The 16,702-nt window shown below is 35.4% G+C and overlaps 1 protein-coding gene across 1 annotated transcript in view; it reads right to left on the bottom strand.

The window, feature by feature from the left end:
* The window catches only part of TMPRSS11F (transmembrane serine protease 11F), a 74,460-nt gene extending 61,178 nt beyond the window's left edge, over nucleotides 1-13,282 (bottom strand). The window contains exon 1 of the mRNA XM_003268428.2: nucleotides 13,223-13,282. Within this exon, the coding sequence (XP_003268476.2) occupies nucleotides 13,223-13,233 (11 nt within the window). The 5' untranslated portion in view covers nucleotides 13,234-13,282. The remainder of the gene's footprint in view (nucleotides 1-13,222) is intronic.
* Between the last annotated feature and the right edge of the window lie 3,420 nt (nucleotides 13,283-16,702).

Genomic DNA, 16,702 nt, shown 5'->3' with positions numbered 1-16,702 from the left:
GCAAAAGACCAAATAATCTAGTTTAAAAACGGACAAATAGGCCAGGCACGGTGGCTCACGCCTGTAATCCCAGCACTTTGGGAGGCCGAGTTGGCGGATCATGAGGTCAGGAGATCGAGACCATCCTGGCTAACACGGTGAAACCCTGTCTCTACTAAAAATACAGAAAATTAGCTGGGCGTGGTGGCGGGCACCTGTAGTCCCAGCTACTCGGGAGGCTGAGGCAGGAGAATGGCATGAACCCAGGAGGCGGAGCTTGCAGTGAGCCAAGATAGCGCCACTGCACTCCAGCCTGGGTGACAGAGCGAGACTCCGTATCAAAAAAAAAAAAAAAATGCACAAATGACCTGAATAGACATTCCATCAAAGAAGACACACAAATGGACAACAGGTTTATGAGAAGGTGAACAACATTCCTAATCATCAGGAAAATGCAAGTCAAAACAACAATGAGATATCACCTCACATCTGTTAGGATGGTTGTTAGGTTGAATAGAAAGTTGGGTGTCTCCACTGAGAAACCCTTTGGGCTAGGGTTGGCTCCTGGTTCTCAACTGTCAATTCACTGAATTATACAAATAACTATTAATTACTATTGATTCTTCAGCAAAATCCCCTTAAAACACATTCCTACATATATTTCACACCCAGATAGTCTCAATCAGATACTTCCATCTCTGTGGCTAAGGGCTGTTCAAAAATGGACATGCAGTTCAACTCTGGCCAGTGATATGTGAGGGATAGTTGGGAAACTGTTGAGAAATACTTCTTTTCTTCTAAAATAAGTCAAACTGAGAGATAACTCCTTACTGTTTTCTCTGAATATTGTTGTGTCCCAGTGTGACACCTGAGACTGCTACAACTCTATGAGAAGCAAGCTGCAAGAGAAACTAACCTGAGGACAATGTGGACTCACAAAGAATACCAAAGTAGAAAGACAGAAATAACCAGGGTCTCATATCACACATTTGAGGGGCTGGATCAAATGCCACTGAGAACAGCCCAGCTTTTGATATTACTATTATATTAAATAACAATTTTTCATATTGTTAACACCAACCAGTGTGAGGCTGAAGTTTTAATTAATTGCAATTGAAAACACCCAAATGAATACACATACTTAAACATTAAGTCCCATAGCCTCAAGAATCTTCCAAAAATATGGAAGGCTTTTTATCTGAAACTTCAAGAAAGGTTTTAATTCAAACTGTATTATAACATAATTTTGGATAGTTCAAACAAGGACTTTTCTATTACACGTATACAAAAACAGTTTTAAAAAAATACTATAACCCACCAAAGAGAGAAACTTCCTATATATTTTATGCAATTTAAAGCACCCATTACATATGCTTGATATACTAATTACAATATATTTCTGGCAATTCTTTGATAACAGGTCTTTAGTCATATGCTTGGTAAGTAATTCTGAGATTTCTTAATTCATTCAAAAAATACTTATTGAAAATTTCTGCTGGCTGAAGGTGAAATGGTTAACCATACATACTCAAGGAGTTTATAGGCTAGGGGGAAATACAAATATTAAAAAATGTATATGTAAACAACGTAATAAAAATGGTAACAAAAATGAAAGGTGCTCTTATATGTCTATAACAAGGAAATCTTATCTAGAGTAAGGGGTCAGGGAAGGTTTCTCGGAGAAAATTAAAATGAAGACCTGAAGGATCATCTAATTAGGGTGAAAGCAAAAGAATGAGTTGCATGTCTCATTTTAAATCAAAAGCTAGAAATAATTAAGCTTAATGAAAAAGTCATGTTGAAAGGTAAGACAGGCTGAAAGCTGGGCCTCTTGTACCAAACAGCCAAGTTATGCAAAGAAAAAGTTCTTTGAGTAAATTAAAAGTGTTATTCCAGTGAATAAACAAATGATAAGAAAGTAGAACAGTTTTATTGCTGATACGGAGTAAGTTTTGTGGGCTGGATAGAAGATCAAACCAGCCACACACAACATGTGTTAAGGCCATAGCCTAATCCAAAGCAAGGCCCTCTCTTTAATTCTTTTATTCTATAAAAGCTGAGAGAGGTGAGGAAGCTGCAGACAAAAATTCTGAAGCAAGCAGAAGTTAGTTCATGAGATTTAAGGAAAGAAACCATTTTCATAACATAAGAGTGCAAGGCAAAGCAGCAAGTGTTGATGTAGAAGCTTCAGCAAGTTATCCAGAAGATTACTTAAGATCCCTGATAAAGGTGGGTAAACTAAATAACAGATTTTCTATGTAGGCAACTTTCATAGCTAGAGAGGACAAGTCAATGCCTAGCTTCAAATACCGGCTGACTCTCTTGTTAGGAGCTAATACAGTTGGTGACTTGAGGTTGAAGCCAATGCTCATTTCCATTCCAAAAATTCTAGGGCCCTTAAGAATTATGCTAAATCCACTTTTCCTGTGCTCTGTAGAGGGAAGAACAAAGCCTGATGACAGCACATCTGTTTACAGCATGGTTTACCAAATATTTTAAGTCCACTGTTGAGACCTATTGCTCCAAAAAAAAGAGAGATTCCTTTCAAAATATTACTGCTCATATACGATGCATACCTGATCACCCCAGAGCTCTGAAGGAGATCAATGTTGTTTCCATGCCTGCTAACAGGAGTCTATTCTGCACCCCATGGATCAAGGAGAAATTATGACTTTCAAGTATTGTTATTTAAGACATACATTGATAAGGCTATACCTCTCATAGTAGCAACTGAATGCCTTCTGGAAAGGATTTACCATTCTAGATGACACTAAGAACATCTGTGATTTATGGAGGGAAGGTCAAAATATCAAAATTAACAGGAATTTGGAAGAAGTTGATTCCAACTCTCATGGATAATTTTGAGGGGTTCAAAACTTTGGTGGAGGAAGTAACTGCAGATGTAATGGAAAAAGCAAGATAACTAGATTTAGAAGTGGAACCTGAAGACATGACTCAAATGCTACAATCTCATGATACAACTTGAACAGATGAAGAGTTGCTTCTTATGGATGAACAAAGAAAGTGGTTTTTTGAGATAGAAACTATTCCTGGTGAAATGCTGTGAACACTGTTGATATGAAAAGAAAGGGTTTAGAATAATACATGTGCGTAGTTGATAAAGCAGTGGCAGAGTTTCAGAGGACTGACTCCAACTTTAAACAAGTTCTGCTCTGAGTAAAATTATCAAACAGCATCACAGGCTACAGAGAAATCTTATTGATGAAACAAGCCTCATTGTCTTATTTTAAGAAACTGTCACAGCACATCAACTTTCAGCAATCACCACCATGATCAGTTAGCAGCCATGAATATTAAGGCAAGACCCTCACCAGCATAAAGATTATGACTCACTGAAGTCTCCAATGACTGTAAGCATTTTTTTTCATCAATAGAGTATTTTTCATTAAGGTATGTGCCTCTTTTAGATATAAGTTTTCGCACATTTAATAGACCACAGTATAGTGTAAACATAACTTTTACATGCACTGGGAAATGTAAAAAATTTGTGGCACTCACTATTGTGATATTCACTTTATTGCAGTGGTCTGGAATAGAACCTGCAATATCTTCAGGATGTGCATGTATTAAGTCTCACCTCCCCTTCTATATGACCCACCCAGCTGGCTGGATCCATACTTCTTAGGTCTATTCTTTTTTTAGTTCTATAAAATATCTCAATGGCCTCTCAATTAATTCTGTTTTTTAAAACTCAAGTTCAATTGTTTCAACCAAAATAATTTTAACCACCCACATCTAACAGCCCATAAAATGTTTCTTAAGGAATCAAATTCTGTGACTTGTGACTGAGAATGTGAAAACACCTAAGGAGACAAAAACAGAATTAAAATAGTGACTGAAAAAGAATTCATAAATTGTCCAGTACCCTCTCTTCTGAAAAATATGTCATATTACTTATTGATGTTGAATATTTTTGGTATGCTATTCCTAGAAATAATTCAATATTTTGTCTCCTATTCAAAGCTATATTAATTATAATACATTTGAATTTATAATAAACACCAGTTCTATTTTATTTTATATATGTATATATATAACATGGAGGCTAAACAGAATGTGCTATGGCTATGCAGTTTCTGGCAAAATAAGTAACCAAATACATAAAAATAAATTTTAAAACACAGTTGTTTTCAATAAGCAGCCAATGTTCTTCGCTTAGCTTCCTGTATGATTGATTTAAATATTTGTATCTCAGTGGTATTTTGCAATCCAATTCAGGGGGAGGAGCTGTGATGAAGATATAATTGTCCTAGAGAGATGTGATCAACAATGTTCACAGCTAATATAATCTGCATATTAAATAAACAAAATTAACATGTCCCAGAATCTGCCTGTCACATTTCTAAAGGGCCATGTGTGAAAGAGGTAATCGGTATGTTAGAGTGCTGCATACGAAGACCTTTGAGAGCTTCTCATTCTTGGAATGCTCCCTTCTAATGCCAAGTGGCCTTATCATTGCCCAATCAACTCAAAAAACAACCCAAATGCTATTTCTTAAGATTTATAATTTTTAAATAACCACTTTTTTTTGAAGATTTGAGTATGTATTAAGTGATTCATTAAGACCTAATTAATTGTTATAATAAAATCACCTAATTCTCAAGATGTTTAAAAAGATATACCATATAGTATAGGATAACACAGAATAATTACATTTTAACTGTTGAGCTTTAAAAGAAAAATACCTTACAAACCATGTGTACAGTTAAAACAATGTAAGTATTAAACTTTGTGTAAGAATACCTAAAATTCTATTATTGAATTTCATATTCTGATAGACCCTACTTTTATTTCCATAAGTAGATCAATAGAAATTTACTTCTCTATTTGCATGAAAATCCATTAATTTATTATAGTACTGTATCTGGCTACAGATAAAATTCTGAAAAATAATTACAGCCAGGAAGAAAAGCTTATTTCATAGCTGTATGAATGATAATACCAATATTTCATTAAGTATACCGAGGGATTTGGAATCTAGCTTTCATGTATTTTCTCCTATGCAGTTAAACATTGTAAATGAAACAATAGTTTTCTCAACATTAGCATATGAATCAAAGAACATGCAATTCTAATAGGTAAATTCCATTCTAAATAATGTTTATGTCATTTATTCTAATGCATAGATAACACACAATTCAAGCAGATAAACCACTACCAGGCATCTATCTAGAACAACTCCTAATACATGCCTGTTGAATGAAAAACTTCATCTTACTTAACATTTATTAAATTACTTCCAGAAAGGCAATCATGAATATAGAACACTTTATTTTTATTAGTTTAGACATATGCACATTAATGCTGCCTGAATTCCTAATCCACTTTAAAAAAATGTTTTTGAGGGAACGTTAGAATGACACTTTAGTCTGAACTCTGACTTACCATTGTCAGAAATAATACCTACTTCAGTTTGTTCAAGTTGGGGAGTGAGGTAAGAACATAGTCACAGTTGCCTTTACTATGTTCCTTGATGATGAACCGCAAGTCTATCTTAGCCATGCAAATTTCCAGGTAATCTCGAAAAGAGTCAGGGTAAATAAATCCCCACAATACAAGAGAGCAGCTAATAATCCATTATCTTCTGTTGCCACAGTTTCGTTAGAAGTAATGTTTCACATTCTTCTAAAAGCTGCTGTCAGTAGGAGAAATATGGTAGCTAAGCAGCTGAATGAATTAAAATGAGAATAAATTAATGGTTTTGGCAGTTTTGAAGAAGTAGTACACTGACTAAATGCTTGCTGCTCTTATTAGATCAAAAAGTAAAGAACACAAGAGCAGTCCTAAGCAAGAATTAGTTGCCCAGAAAGAGTAAATCATGAGCGTCAAGAAATCTAAGTCTATGTCATCTAAAGAGGACACATTCCTTGAGTTAACTTTACTGAAAAAGATTCTGCTCATTCTGTGGAAAAGTGAAGGTACTTGTCTCAACCATTTTTACCTGATAATATCCGAAGAGCCCAACCACAATATCCCATGAGTTAATATTTTTTAAAGTGATATGATATACAAGCTATGAAACAAAATAAATTGATCTTTCCTTTACCTAGCAGAAATCACGGCCAAGTACCATCCAAAGCAGCTGAAGTTTGAGATTGGAAATTAAAGTATAATCTGGGCCTACTAACCACCACAAAGCAAGATGATTATGGAAGAATGAATGATAAAAGGGAGGGGAAGGTAGGCAGTAGGGCCACAATGGGACAGGAAATGTCTCACTGATTTGCTAGAGAGGAGAGATAGATGATACTGCTGACGTGGTTTCAAGGTGGTGTCTATGCTAATATGGCAAACCCAATCCTTAACAAGCCTCTACAATCTATTCAAGTCTATACATATGACTGAAATAATGAATTCAGTGTTAAAGATAGGAGTATCACAAATAACTTATATTTAATCTATTTTTAAAAACCTTTATCAAGGTCGGGCATGGTGGCTTATGCCTGTAATCCTAGCACTTTGGGAGGCCGAGGCAGGTAGATCACCTGAGGTCAGGAGTTTGAGACCAGCCTGGCCAGTATGGCGAAACCCCATCTCTACTAAAAATACAAAAATTATCCAGGTGTGGTGGTGCACGCCTGTAATCCCAGCTACTCAGGAGTCTAAAGCAGGAGAATCACTCGAACCCGAGTCGCGGATGTTGCAGTGAGCCGAGATTGCACCACTGCACTCCAGCCTGGGCGACAGAGTGAGACTCTGTCTCAAAAAAAAAAAAAAAAAAAAAAAAAAAACCCTTTATCAAGATAAAGCTGTAGGAGCCAAGGGCATGGTGCCTCGCACCTATAATCCCAGCACTTTTGAGCTCAGGAGTTCAAGAAAACCACGTCTCTACCAAAAATACAAAAATTTAGCTGTGCGTGGTGGTGTGCGCCTGTGGTCCCAGCTACTCCGGAGGCTGAGGTGGGAGAAATGGAGAATTATCGTTTGAGCCTGGGAGGCAGAGGTTGCAGTGAGCAGCGATCATGACAGAGCAAAACCCGGGCGACCAAGCGGAAACTGCAGTCTTAAAGAAAAAGATGAAGCTGTAGGTTATTTTAGTTTGTACTGATTCATTGATTCTCTTGTTATTTGACATCAATGTATTGCACTAAAGGCCTCATTCATTTGGGGTCCTTCTGCCTGTTCAGGTTTATTTGCCTAATTATAAAAAGAAGCAGTGCAAAGCAAATACAACAATCTGTCAGTGGGCATAAGAGTAGCAGATTTATAAGAGTTAAGGCAGTTGTTTGGCACCTTGTAGATCAAACGATTAACTAGATTTTGTTTTTTTCTTTTTGCTTATAATAGTATCTAGACACACCCTACACTCTGTTTTGCACTGAGTTGTTTTGTTTTGTTTTGTTTTTCTATTTTCAGAAGTGAATGCTTGCCAAATTGCTTTTATCTTATCTGTTGGAATGTGTCTTCAAAGTAGTTTGACATTCTAAGTATCTAAATCAGCAATTTTTTTTTTTTTTTTTTTTTTTTTTTTTACATAGTACAAAAGACTTTTCAATCCTTGATACTTAGTTTTGAGAATCATGCATTGGGAATGCTGCATTGGTCATTCCATATATTATATTCTATAAAAAATAAAACAAGACCAGGAAAAGACTTCATAAATTTGAACCATACGAAATTGCCTGTATTCAATGGTTTTTTTAACCTACAAATGGGGCAATTTCATATGGTTCCCACTTGTACATTATACTGTATATTTTTATAGTTATATTTTAAATTATTTTTATTTTATATAAAGTACTGAATATGTGGGCTGCTCCCATCACCTGATAATAATGCTATATAAATTGTTGAATTCTTCAAAATACTCTACATTCAAATTTTAAGCAGTAATCAATTAATTATAAAATTTTCTAAACTTTGCAAAAAAAATAAAGGCAAGTTAATAATACATTTTAAATAATGGCCAACTACAGAAAATTAGTTAAGAGTCAAAGTTTAGTCATATATGATACTGGAAGAAAATATAATACACAGAATCTGAAATAGTAAATGCAAACATCTCTGATTTGTCTTTGAATTGAGTTTTGAACCTGGATTTTGAATATGAATGTTCCTGAAATGCTAAGTTGAATGTGCTTCATAATAAATAATGAATCCTTATAATGCTTGCATGATCCAAGGGTATAACAACTTTCTTGCTATTTGTCCCTAAATATTCATTCGCTACCCTAATACACCCAATCCCACAGTCCAAAGACACAATATTCTTTTTTAAACACTACTGCAAATAACTGCTTAAAGCAATGCAGACTTATCTTCTTGGTCAAGATACTGGTTTCCATGCTGTCTTCCTACATTTGTTTTATAGTGTTAAGAGGTCCTGCTTAGATCTTCCCAAGACTTCTTTAGGTGCAATGGGAAGCTATGCCAGTATTTAATGTTTTCAAAATGCATTTCAGAAATTTAGCCTTCATTTTCCTGCAGATAAACAAAAATAGGCAGTAAAATGTTATCATATAAACTAGGGATCTGCTTTTTAAAAAGCTAGCCATTAAAGAAATAAAGTGAATTAGCAACATTTTTTGGAAAAAGTACAAAATGTTTACTTCATACTTATCAAAGTCATAATTCATATATATTTGCTTAATCATTTATCACGTTTCCTCCTCTTCCTCCTATGGTGTTATAAACACCATAAAAGCAGGGATTCTGTTTGTTTTATTCATATATGTGTGTGTGTATTTGTTTATATGCATCTGATATGTGTATATACACACAGGATATATACAAACACATATGTCTACATATATGTAGATATATACATATGTGCATAATGTGCTACTACTATAAGCTAAATTAAGTATTTGTTGTATTAATGAATAAATGAAACTTTAAAATCTAGTCTATAAGCATCTATCTGATGTTTTTATCTCTTCAACAATAAATCTCCATCAGCACCACAACTTAAGTTTATTTAAAGTACACTCTCTCTAGTTTTCAGCTTTTTACTTACTTTCTGAATTACTAAATCTCAAATATCTCACAGGCCTTCTTTGAGAAGATATGTAAGATATGTGCATACGTAGATACATAATAAACAGTAAAACTTGAAATTTTCATTTACTCCTAACCTTTCCTCTCTTCTCAGTATCTGTTCTTTGGTTTTCGCCATATGAAATCATAAGTCAATGTACAAAAGTTGAGAGTCTACAATGTGACAGGCAATGTGTTTGACACTAGCAATAAAGGGAGGGAGCTCTCTGAGCAGAGAAATATAAATGAAAACAAATTAGCATACAAATAGAAGAGTGCCAATGGAAGTATACACAATGTGTTACATATGTTTGAAGAGAGGATGGCTGTACTTCAGGAACAATTAAATCTGACAAAGGGCTAATATCCAGAATCTACAATGAACTCAAACAAATTTACAAGAAAAAAACAAACAACCCCATCAAAAAGTGGGCTAAGGACATGAACAGACACTCCTCAAAAGAAGACATTTACGCAGCCAAAAAACACATGAAAAAATGCTCATCATCACTGGCCATCAGAGAAATGCAAATCAAAACCACAATGAGATACCGTCTCACACCAGTTAGAACGGCCATCATTAAAAAATCAGGAAACAACAGGTGCTGGAGAGGATGTGGAGAAATAGGAACACTTTTACACTGTTGGTGGGACTATAAACTAGTTCAACCATTGTGGAAGTCAGTGTGGTGATTCCTCAGGGATCTAGAACTAGAAATACCATTTGACCCAGCCATCCCACTACTGGGTATATACCCAAAGGACTATAAATCATGCTGCTATAAAGACACATGCACACGTATGTTTATTGCGGCACTATTCACAATAGCAAAGACTTGGAACCAACCCAAATGTCCAACAATGATAGACTGGATTAAGAAAATGTGGCACATATACACCATGGAATACTATGCAGCCATAAAAAATGATGAGTTCATGTCCTTTGTAGGGACATGGATGAAACTGGAAAACATCATTCTCAGTAAACTAACGCAAGGACAAAAAACCAAACACCGCATGTTCTCACTCATAGGAGGGAATTGAACAATGAGAACTCATGGACACAGGAAGGGGAACATCACACTCCGGAGACTGCTGTGGGGTGGGGGGAGGGGGGAGGGACAGCATTAGGAGATATACCTAACGCTAAATGACGAGTTAATGGGTGCAGCAAAACAACATGGCACATGGATACATATGTACCAAACCTGCACATTGTGCACATGTACCCTAAAACCTAAAGTATAATAATAAAATTAAAAAAAAATTTTTTAAAAAAGATGTGAAGGTAGGAGAAAAATTTCACAGTAACTTTGTTATATCTTGAAGGAAGACCTTGGGGTCTCACTAAATGTCAGGAGGAACATTCATTGTAGGCAGTCAAAACAACAAATACATAGGCAGTCTCTCTGTCACACCCTTCATTTAGTTCTGCAAAAAGTGACAGTAGCACCATCAAGCTGCACTGGTCCACTCCAATGGTTCTAAATCACATTATCATTTTTTCCTCTTGCTTAAATCAACTTTTATTATGTAGTGTGGAAATTTACCTGGTGCAAAAGGCCCTTCATAGTCAGAATGATCACTTCAGCTTTATCTGACAACTCCCAACATCTATTTGTGAGTATATCTCAAGTCTCAGGACCCTTGCGAGGGCTATGTTCTCTCAACCCAGAATACCATCCTTCTCCTACTACTAATTCTGCTTGCTTTCAAAAACTAAACACAGTTATTACGTATTCAAACAAGCTTTTATGAAATTGAATGTGCACCCCTGTAGTAGCATGTCAGTATTTGTTTTTTCACACTGATCACAACGTACCATCAGAATGTGGCTTATTGATTTGCCTCATCACAAAGGTCTCAACTTGCTGATAACTATCTCTCTTATCTCTGCCTCACTTGCAGAGGGCACCAAATACAGGGACCCATGAAAAAAACTTAACCTACAATGTGGGATACTTTAAATAGTTCTCTAGTGCCTTAAGAATGTTAATGTGCTCTCCATGTTAACTAGCCATTAACTCTTTGAAATCATAGAATTAAGCATTCAAAAGGACTTCAGGGCTATCTAACACAGTGTATTAAAAAATATTTTTGACCATGACCCACAGTTAGAAGTGTTCAACCTCATGGCCTGGTACACATACTCATATATCTGCATCTGAATCTGAATCTGAATCATATATCCATAATATAATATTTACACTAATACTTAAGATATAGAAAAAAATAAAATTAATACAAATCTTATTTTATTACTATTTAAATACTCCAACAACAAATGAATAATACCAAAACAAACCAAAGAATAAACCAGTAAACCAAAAATTGCTTTTAGCTATCCACAAATATTACTTCAAGGCCCATTAATGGTGACAACCTCACCCCTCATTCATTTACTTATAAACCTTCCCCACATTTCACAGATAAAAGTGAGGTCTTGAGAAGTACCAGACAAAAGAGTCCAAAGTTGGATTCTGAGCACATCTAAATGCTGGTACTCTTTCTACTTCACCAAAATGAGAAAGACAGGGCTTTTGCTAAGAAGCTATAGTCTATCTGACTAATTCATTCTTTGAGACTAGATCCTTTGGGCAAAATACCTTTACTAATGAATTCAATAAACCCACTGTCCAAGCTTCTTATCTTTATATACAAGCTATATTTTTTGACAGAATATTTGTTTTAAAAGCAGATCTGATTTGAAATCTAATTAGCAAGAATATTTTAAATCCTCCAAATAATAAATGTTTGAGATGATGGATATGCTAATTACTCTGATCTGATCACTATATATTACATGTATTGAAATAGCACTATATACCCCATAAATATGTACAATTATGATATGTCAACTTAATAATAAAACAAAAAAATCCTCAGAACTCTAATAAACTCTGGATCAAAGCTGATGAGGCTTCAATATAGAAATTTCATGTTGTAATGATATTTTCAGGGTGGAAAAGTGAGTGTTTAGAGATGATGCCATAAGTTGGGAAGAGAAGAACCAGGCTGATAAAAAACACATACTGAAGAATTCTGAAACAAATTAGAATAAGAGAACTCCAAATTTTTCTAATTTTTTAAAGAAATTTTTAGCATATTATATTTATATGAATGTTAGTTAAATATAAAAGTTTTTTCTACTGTACATTTTGTCTTATTCTGTCTTTATCTTGATAAATAAGAAATATACTTTGTTGTATTTAGTAAGAAGTACAGATAATATGCTATATCATGCTATCATGATGGGTCTATATGGGAGATTTATGCATGAAATGGAAGTCTTCCTCAGGCTTATGCTGTCATTTGAAAGTAAATTAAGGAGGGCAGGAACACTCATCATTTAAGAGTGCCAGAGCCTACAGGCTTTAAGTATTTAGGTTAATTGAAGACAAGATCAAATGACTGAACAATTAAAATGATCACAAAATCATGACTAGGTTGGAAACATCAGTCAGTGCAGAACATGTGGGAAATTTGTGTCTGTGGAAAGATCAAGAACCTTTTTAAGAAACAAGACTAGACTTAGCACAAGTTTGAATGAAATCATCCATCAAATATCAATTATTCCTTTCGAAGTCTATAAAACAATAGCCTGAATATTACATAAACATAAATATGTAATACAAATTTATTTACCTTAAATTCAATAATTGATCAATTATTTTGGAGTTCAATTATGATGATACAGAGCCTAGATTTTGTTAATTTGATAATTTTTTATATATGAGTATTTTAATTTTAATCATTTCACTCATGATATACACAATAACCTATCATAGTTTCTATTAGAGTTAAACAAATAAAAATTCTAAGACTCTCCTCTTAAATTTATATTTAACTTTCCCAGAATATACATCAATGAGCAACATATGATAAAAATGTATACCATGCTATGGAACATGGAAAAGTAACTAAATGGGCTATATTAAACACTTTATTCTTTGAAGTGTAGGTTTTTCTAAATGTTTTAAATATTAATATAGTTAACTTATTACCTCATATCATTTCTATTTCTTTTATTTAGAAACAAAAAACGCCACATTGGCCTCTGTTGTTCAAAACAATTCTGATATTTAAAAACAACAACAATAAAACTTTAATATAAAATACAATAACACACATTAAAACTCTAATGTTTAAATCAATCTCCACCAGCCAACATCTGTACTACCTGTCTCAGGAATTGTAAACCTCTGTCCCCACTGATAACCTTTACTGAGAAAAGCTGAATACTTACGCGTACATCATGAACCCAGGACTGGGGCAGCTCCTATTCAGTCACCATCTGATCTGTATCAGCAGGTTAGGACTTGGAGGCTGCAAAATAATGACAGTCACTGGCAACAAGAAAGGAAACGAGTTTGACAGGTTTAGTGAGTGAGGTATGCAGTCTTCTAGCCTGATAAGAACAAGAACATGATCAATTTTGTGCCAACTGGCTCCACACAGTGAAGTAATTGTCAATATCCGCATAGAGAAGCTCCAAGTAGTAGAGGGCTCAGAATGAGCAACTTGTGATGACTCAGAAGACCACACTTTTCCAGGTGGGGAAGTATGATAAGCATCGAGGTGTGGCCCCAGTGTGCTTTCCAAAAAAAAAACAACAACAAAACAAAACACACTAGAGCACACTGATGTCACTTCTTATTTGTTCATCAGAAATGTTCAGTCTCTTCCCTTTGAGGGATAACAAGGTGTAGTGGAGCGGAGAAGACCTGAGTTATGAACCAGGGCAGCTGTCTCAGCCATTATTCAGCTTATTGGGACTTACTTTCCTCCTAAGGAAAATGGCAGGGCTGTATTAGCTTTTCTTAATACTGTCCATTTTAGCTCTAAATATAATAGAATGTATTGAAACAATTTATTTACCCCAAAAAAGGCAGAAAAGGAAGGTAAATATCAAAAGCAAAAACGTATTTTCTTCTTTCTTATTATTAGGGGTAACTTTGTCCATCTTAGTGGTATGAATTCCCCAGTATTTACAAACCGTCCCTTTAAATACTTTCATGTATCCATAGAGAATTTAGTATAAATACATGAACTTATAAAGATCAGAAAAGTTACAAAATAGAAATTACAATTTTAAGGGCTACTAAGGCTCAGAGTCAAAAGATATTAAAGAAAAATGATAAATTTGTATTTTGGTTGTACAGAATATCTTCATTTAAAATACTAAAAATGCAATGTGCCTCTAATTGTTTCATTATAATGCTCTGCAAAGGTATTAAAAGGAACTATATTTTCCAAAACATTTGACAAATGAAAAAAATGAAACAGATTGTCAGTTTGTATAAACACCAAGAATATGACAAAAGACATATGACAATACAATTTTGAGTAGAACTAAAAATGTCTAAATAAGCAATTAATAAAATTTACCAGTCAGTTCACACTGAAAACTATAGCTTCATTTAGCAAAAGTAACTTTCATCTTTGGAGCATTACTTTTTTTCAAAAGTAAAAAATTCCAAAATCTAACAAAAAGGTGCTAGAAAAATTGTATTCGTTTTAGTATATAAATATAACTGATTATTTTCATTTTTATATACTATATGTAGCAGTATTTGTGCTAATTTGAAATTAACATTGTGTAAATATTCTTTTTAAGTGGTTTTAATGTTTACATTTAAGCATTTCACATTAATAAACTAATATTTTATAATCCTTATTTGTTAAAATTCATAAATATATTCTCAGCCTCTTATATCAGTAAATAATAATACAGCAGACAATAAGCTCTGTGGCTTAAATGAGGGAAATTAGGCTTTACAAGAAACATGTCCAAGTAATTACAAGCAAGTCCAGCAACCAGCTTTGAGGATTCTGGATTAAAACATGTGGTATGTATAGATTTATTCTCTCAAGAAAATCAGTGTTTTCATATTGAATCACAGGACATGGTGGGGGGAACTTAGGAGATACAGCAATATTTACTTTAACCATGTTTAAAAAGTTAAAGATTACAGTAGAAGCTGTTTTATTTTTAATGGCTCAAAAATAGAGATTTAATTGTCTCCCATCGGAGTATTTTCTGTTTGGCCATTCTTTCAAATGATCTTTTATTTGAGTAGTTTTAAAGTTTGTGTTTATTGGTTTTTACTTTCCCCCTCCTTTGGCTTTCAGTGACTACGTAAAATAACTCATGTTTTTTCTCTGACATAATAGCTTTACCACAGCGGGGTGACAGTGTACCAGGCCACCAGATAAGATGCCTGGGTTCAGTTTCTGGCACTGGCATGAATTACCTTTGTGAAAACAGGAATGTTCTTAACCTTTCTACATCTCAGATACTCCCTCTGTAAAATGGAGATAATATTTGTCTCTAATTTAAAGGAGATAATAAATGTAAAGGACTTAAAATAGTATCTGTCCCATATTAATGTCCTTAGCACAGTTAGGTACTTTATTTTTTCTCACCCCTTTTTTTTGTGATTAGCACTATGCTGCTAATTGTTCTCAATAGACTTCAAAAGTGGTATTTTCTAAAGTCTTCTGTCTATATGGCTCTCTTTTCAGCAATATATTGTCTCAAGTTCTTTGCTTCAATTGTGATAAATAGGAGGAAGGGTATTAAGATGAATGACTAGAGGCACTTCACACTTGCCTCCTCCACTAAAAGTACCAAAATTAGTGAGTAATCACACTTTGAATAGGTCAAAAAACATGAGAATTTAACAGAAAAGTAACAGGGAATGCCAAAAGCAAGAAGAGGGGAGTGAAGATCACCTGCTCTGCCATTGCTGCCTAGCAGCCAAGAGACTCCCCAATACAGGGAAATGGTGAGAGACACTCAGAGGTCTAAATGTCTACCGTGGGCTTTGGCAATCCTTGCCACAGCCCCTCAACCCTATAAGCCTTTAAACTAACATAGGGAGCTGCTGAGCGACTGTGTGACAGCACTACCCCAAGATGAAGCCCAAACTGGATTCCATAAATTCCTTGATACCTAAGCAGCTACCACAAGGTGCCATTTTAGAGCCCTACCCCCAAACAACTATGCGCTGTCCTAGAGCCCAGTGGTGCTGGGACTGAGGAGCAAGAGAAGCAGCAGCAGTTGCCCCTGTGGCACAGGCAGAAGCAATCATGGCATAATGCACACAGGGCTAAGATGCAAGTGAGGTGCCAGCTACCACAGCCGGGCCTGAGGAGTGGACACTGTGGGGGCTAAGGCATAAGTAGTGCGCAGATTCCCACCCACCAGCATAGGCTGCTATCATGAAGGTGGCACTGCCTCTGCCAGTGGCAGGGCAGCGGCACATCCACTGCCACTCCTCACTTGAGCATTCTCCCAATAGCCTAAGGATTGCCCTGGCATTGCCTACCACAGCCTATACAATCACAGACCAAAAAACAAGCCCGCCCCACCTGGATTCAACACCCTGCTACATGCCAGACCATATGGTATGGAAAACAGAGAATTACCCAGCCCAATACTGTTGGCACCTGAATACTCTTCTCAAGGGCCTGAGATTAAGCCTATCCACCTGCCACTACCACCACAGCTGACACCTACCTGCAGGCATCACCTGCAGGCCTGGAGACTGACTTATCCAGTTCATTGCAGCCACCACCAACACCAGTTCACACTGCCTAGGACCTAAGTGGTTGTCCTGCCACTGCCATCACCGACATCACATCAGCTGCACAGAAGCCTAAGAACTTGCCCACTTGACAAGCCCACTGTAGCAACTATCAGCATCGAAGTAAGCTACCTAAA

The sequence above is a fragment of the Nomascus leucogenys genome, chromosome 9 (assembly GCF_006542625.1).
Source record: "Nomascus leucogenys isolate Asia chromosome 9, Asia_NLE_v1, whole genome shotgun sequence".
NCBI classification, from domain to species: Eukaryota; Metazoa; Chordata; class Mammalia; order Primates; family Hylobatidae; genus Nomascus; species Nomascus leucogenys.
This window is presented reverse-complemented; position numbering and strand designations above follow the sequence as displayed.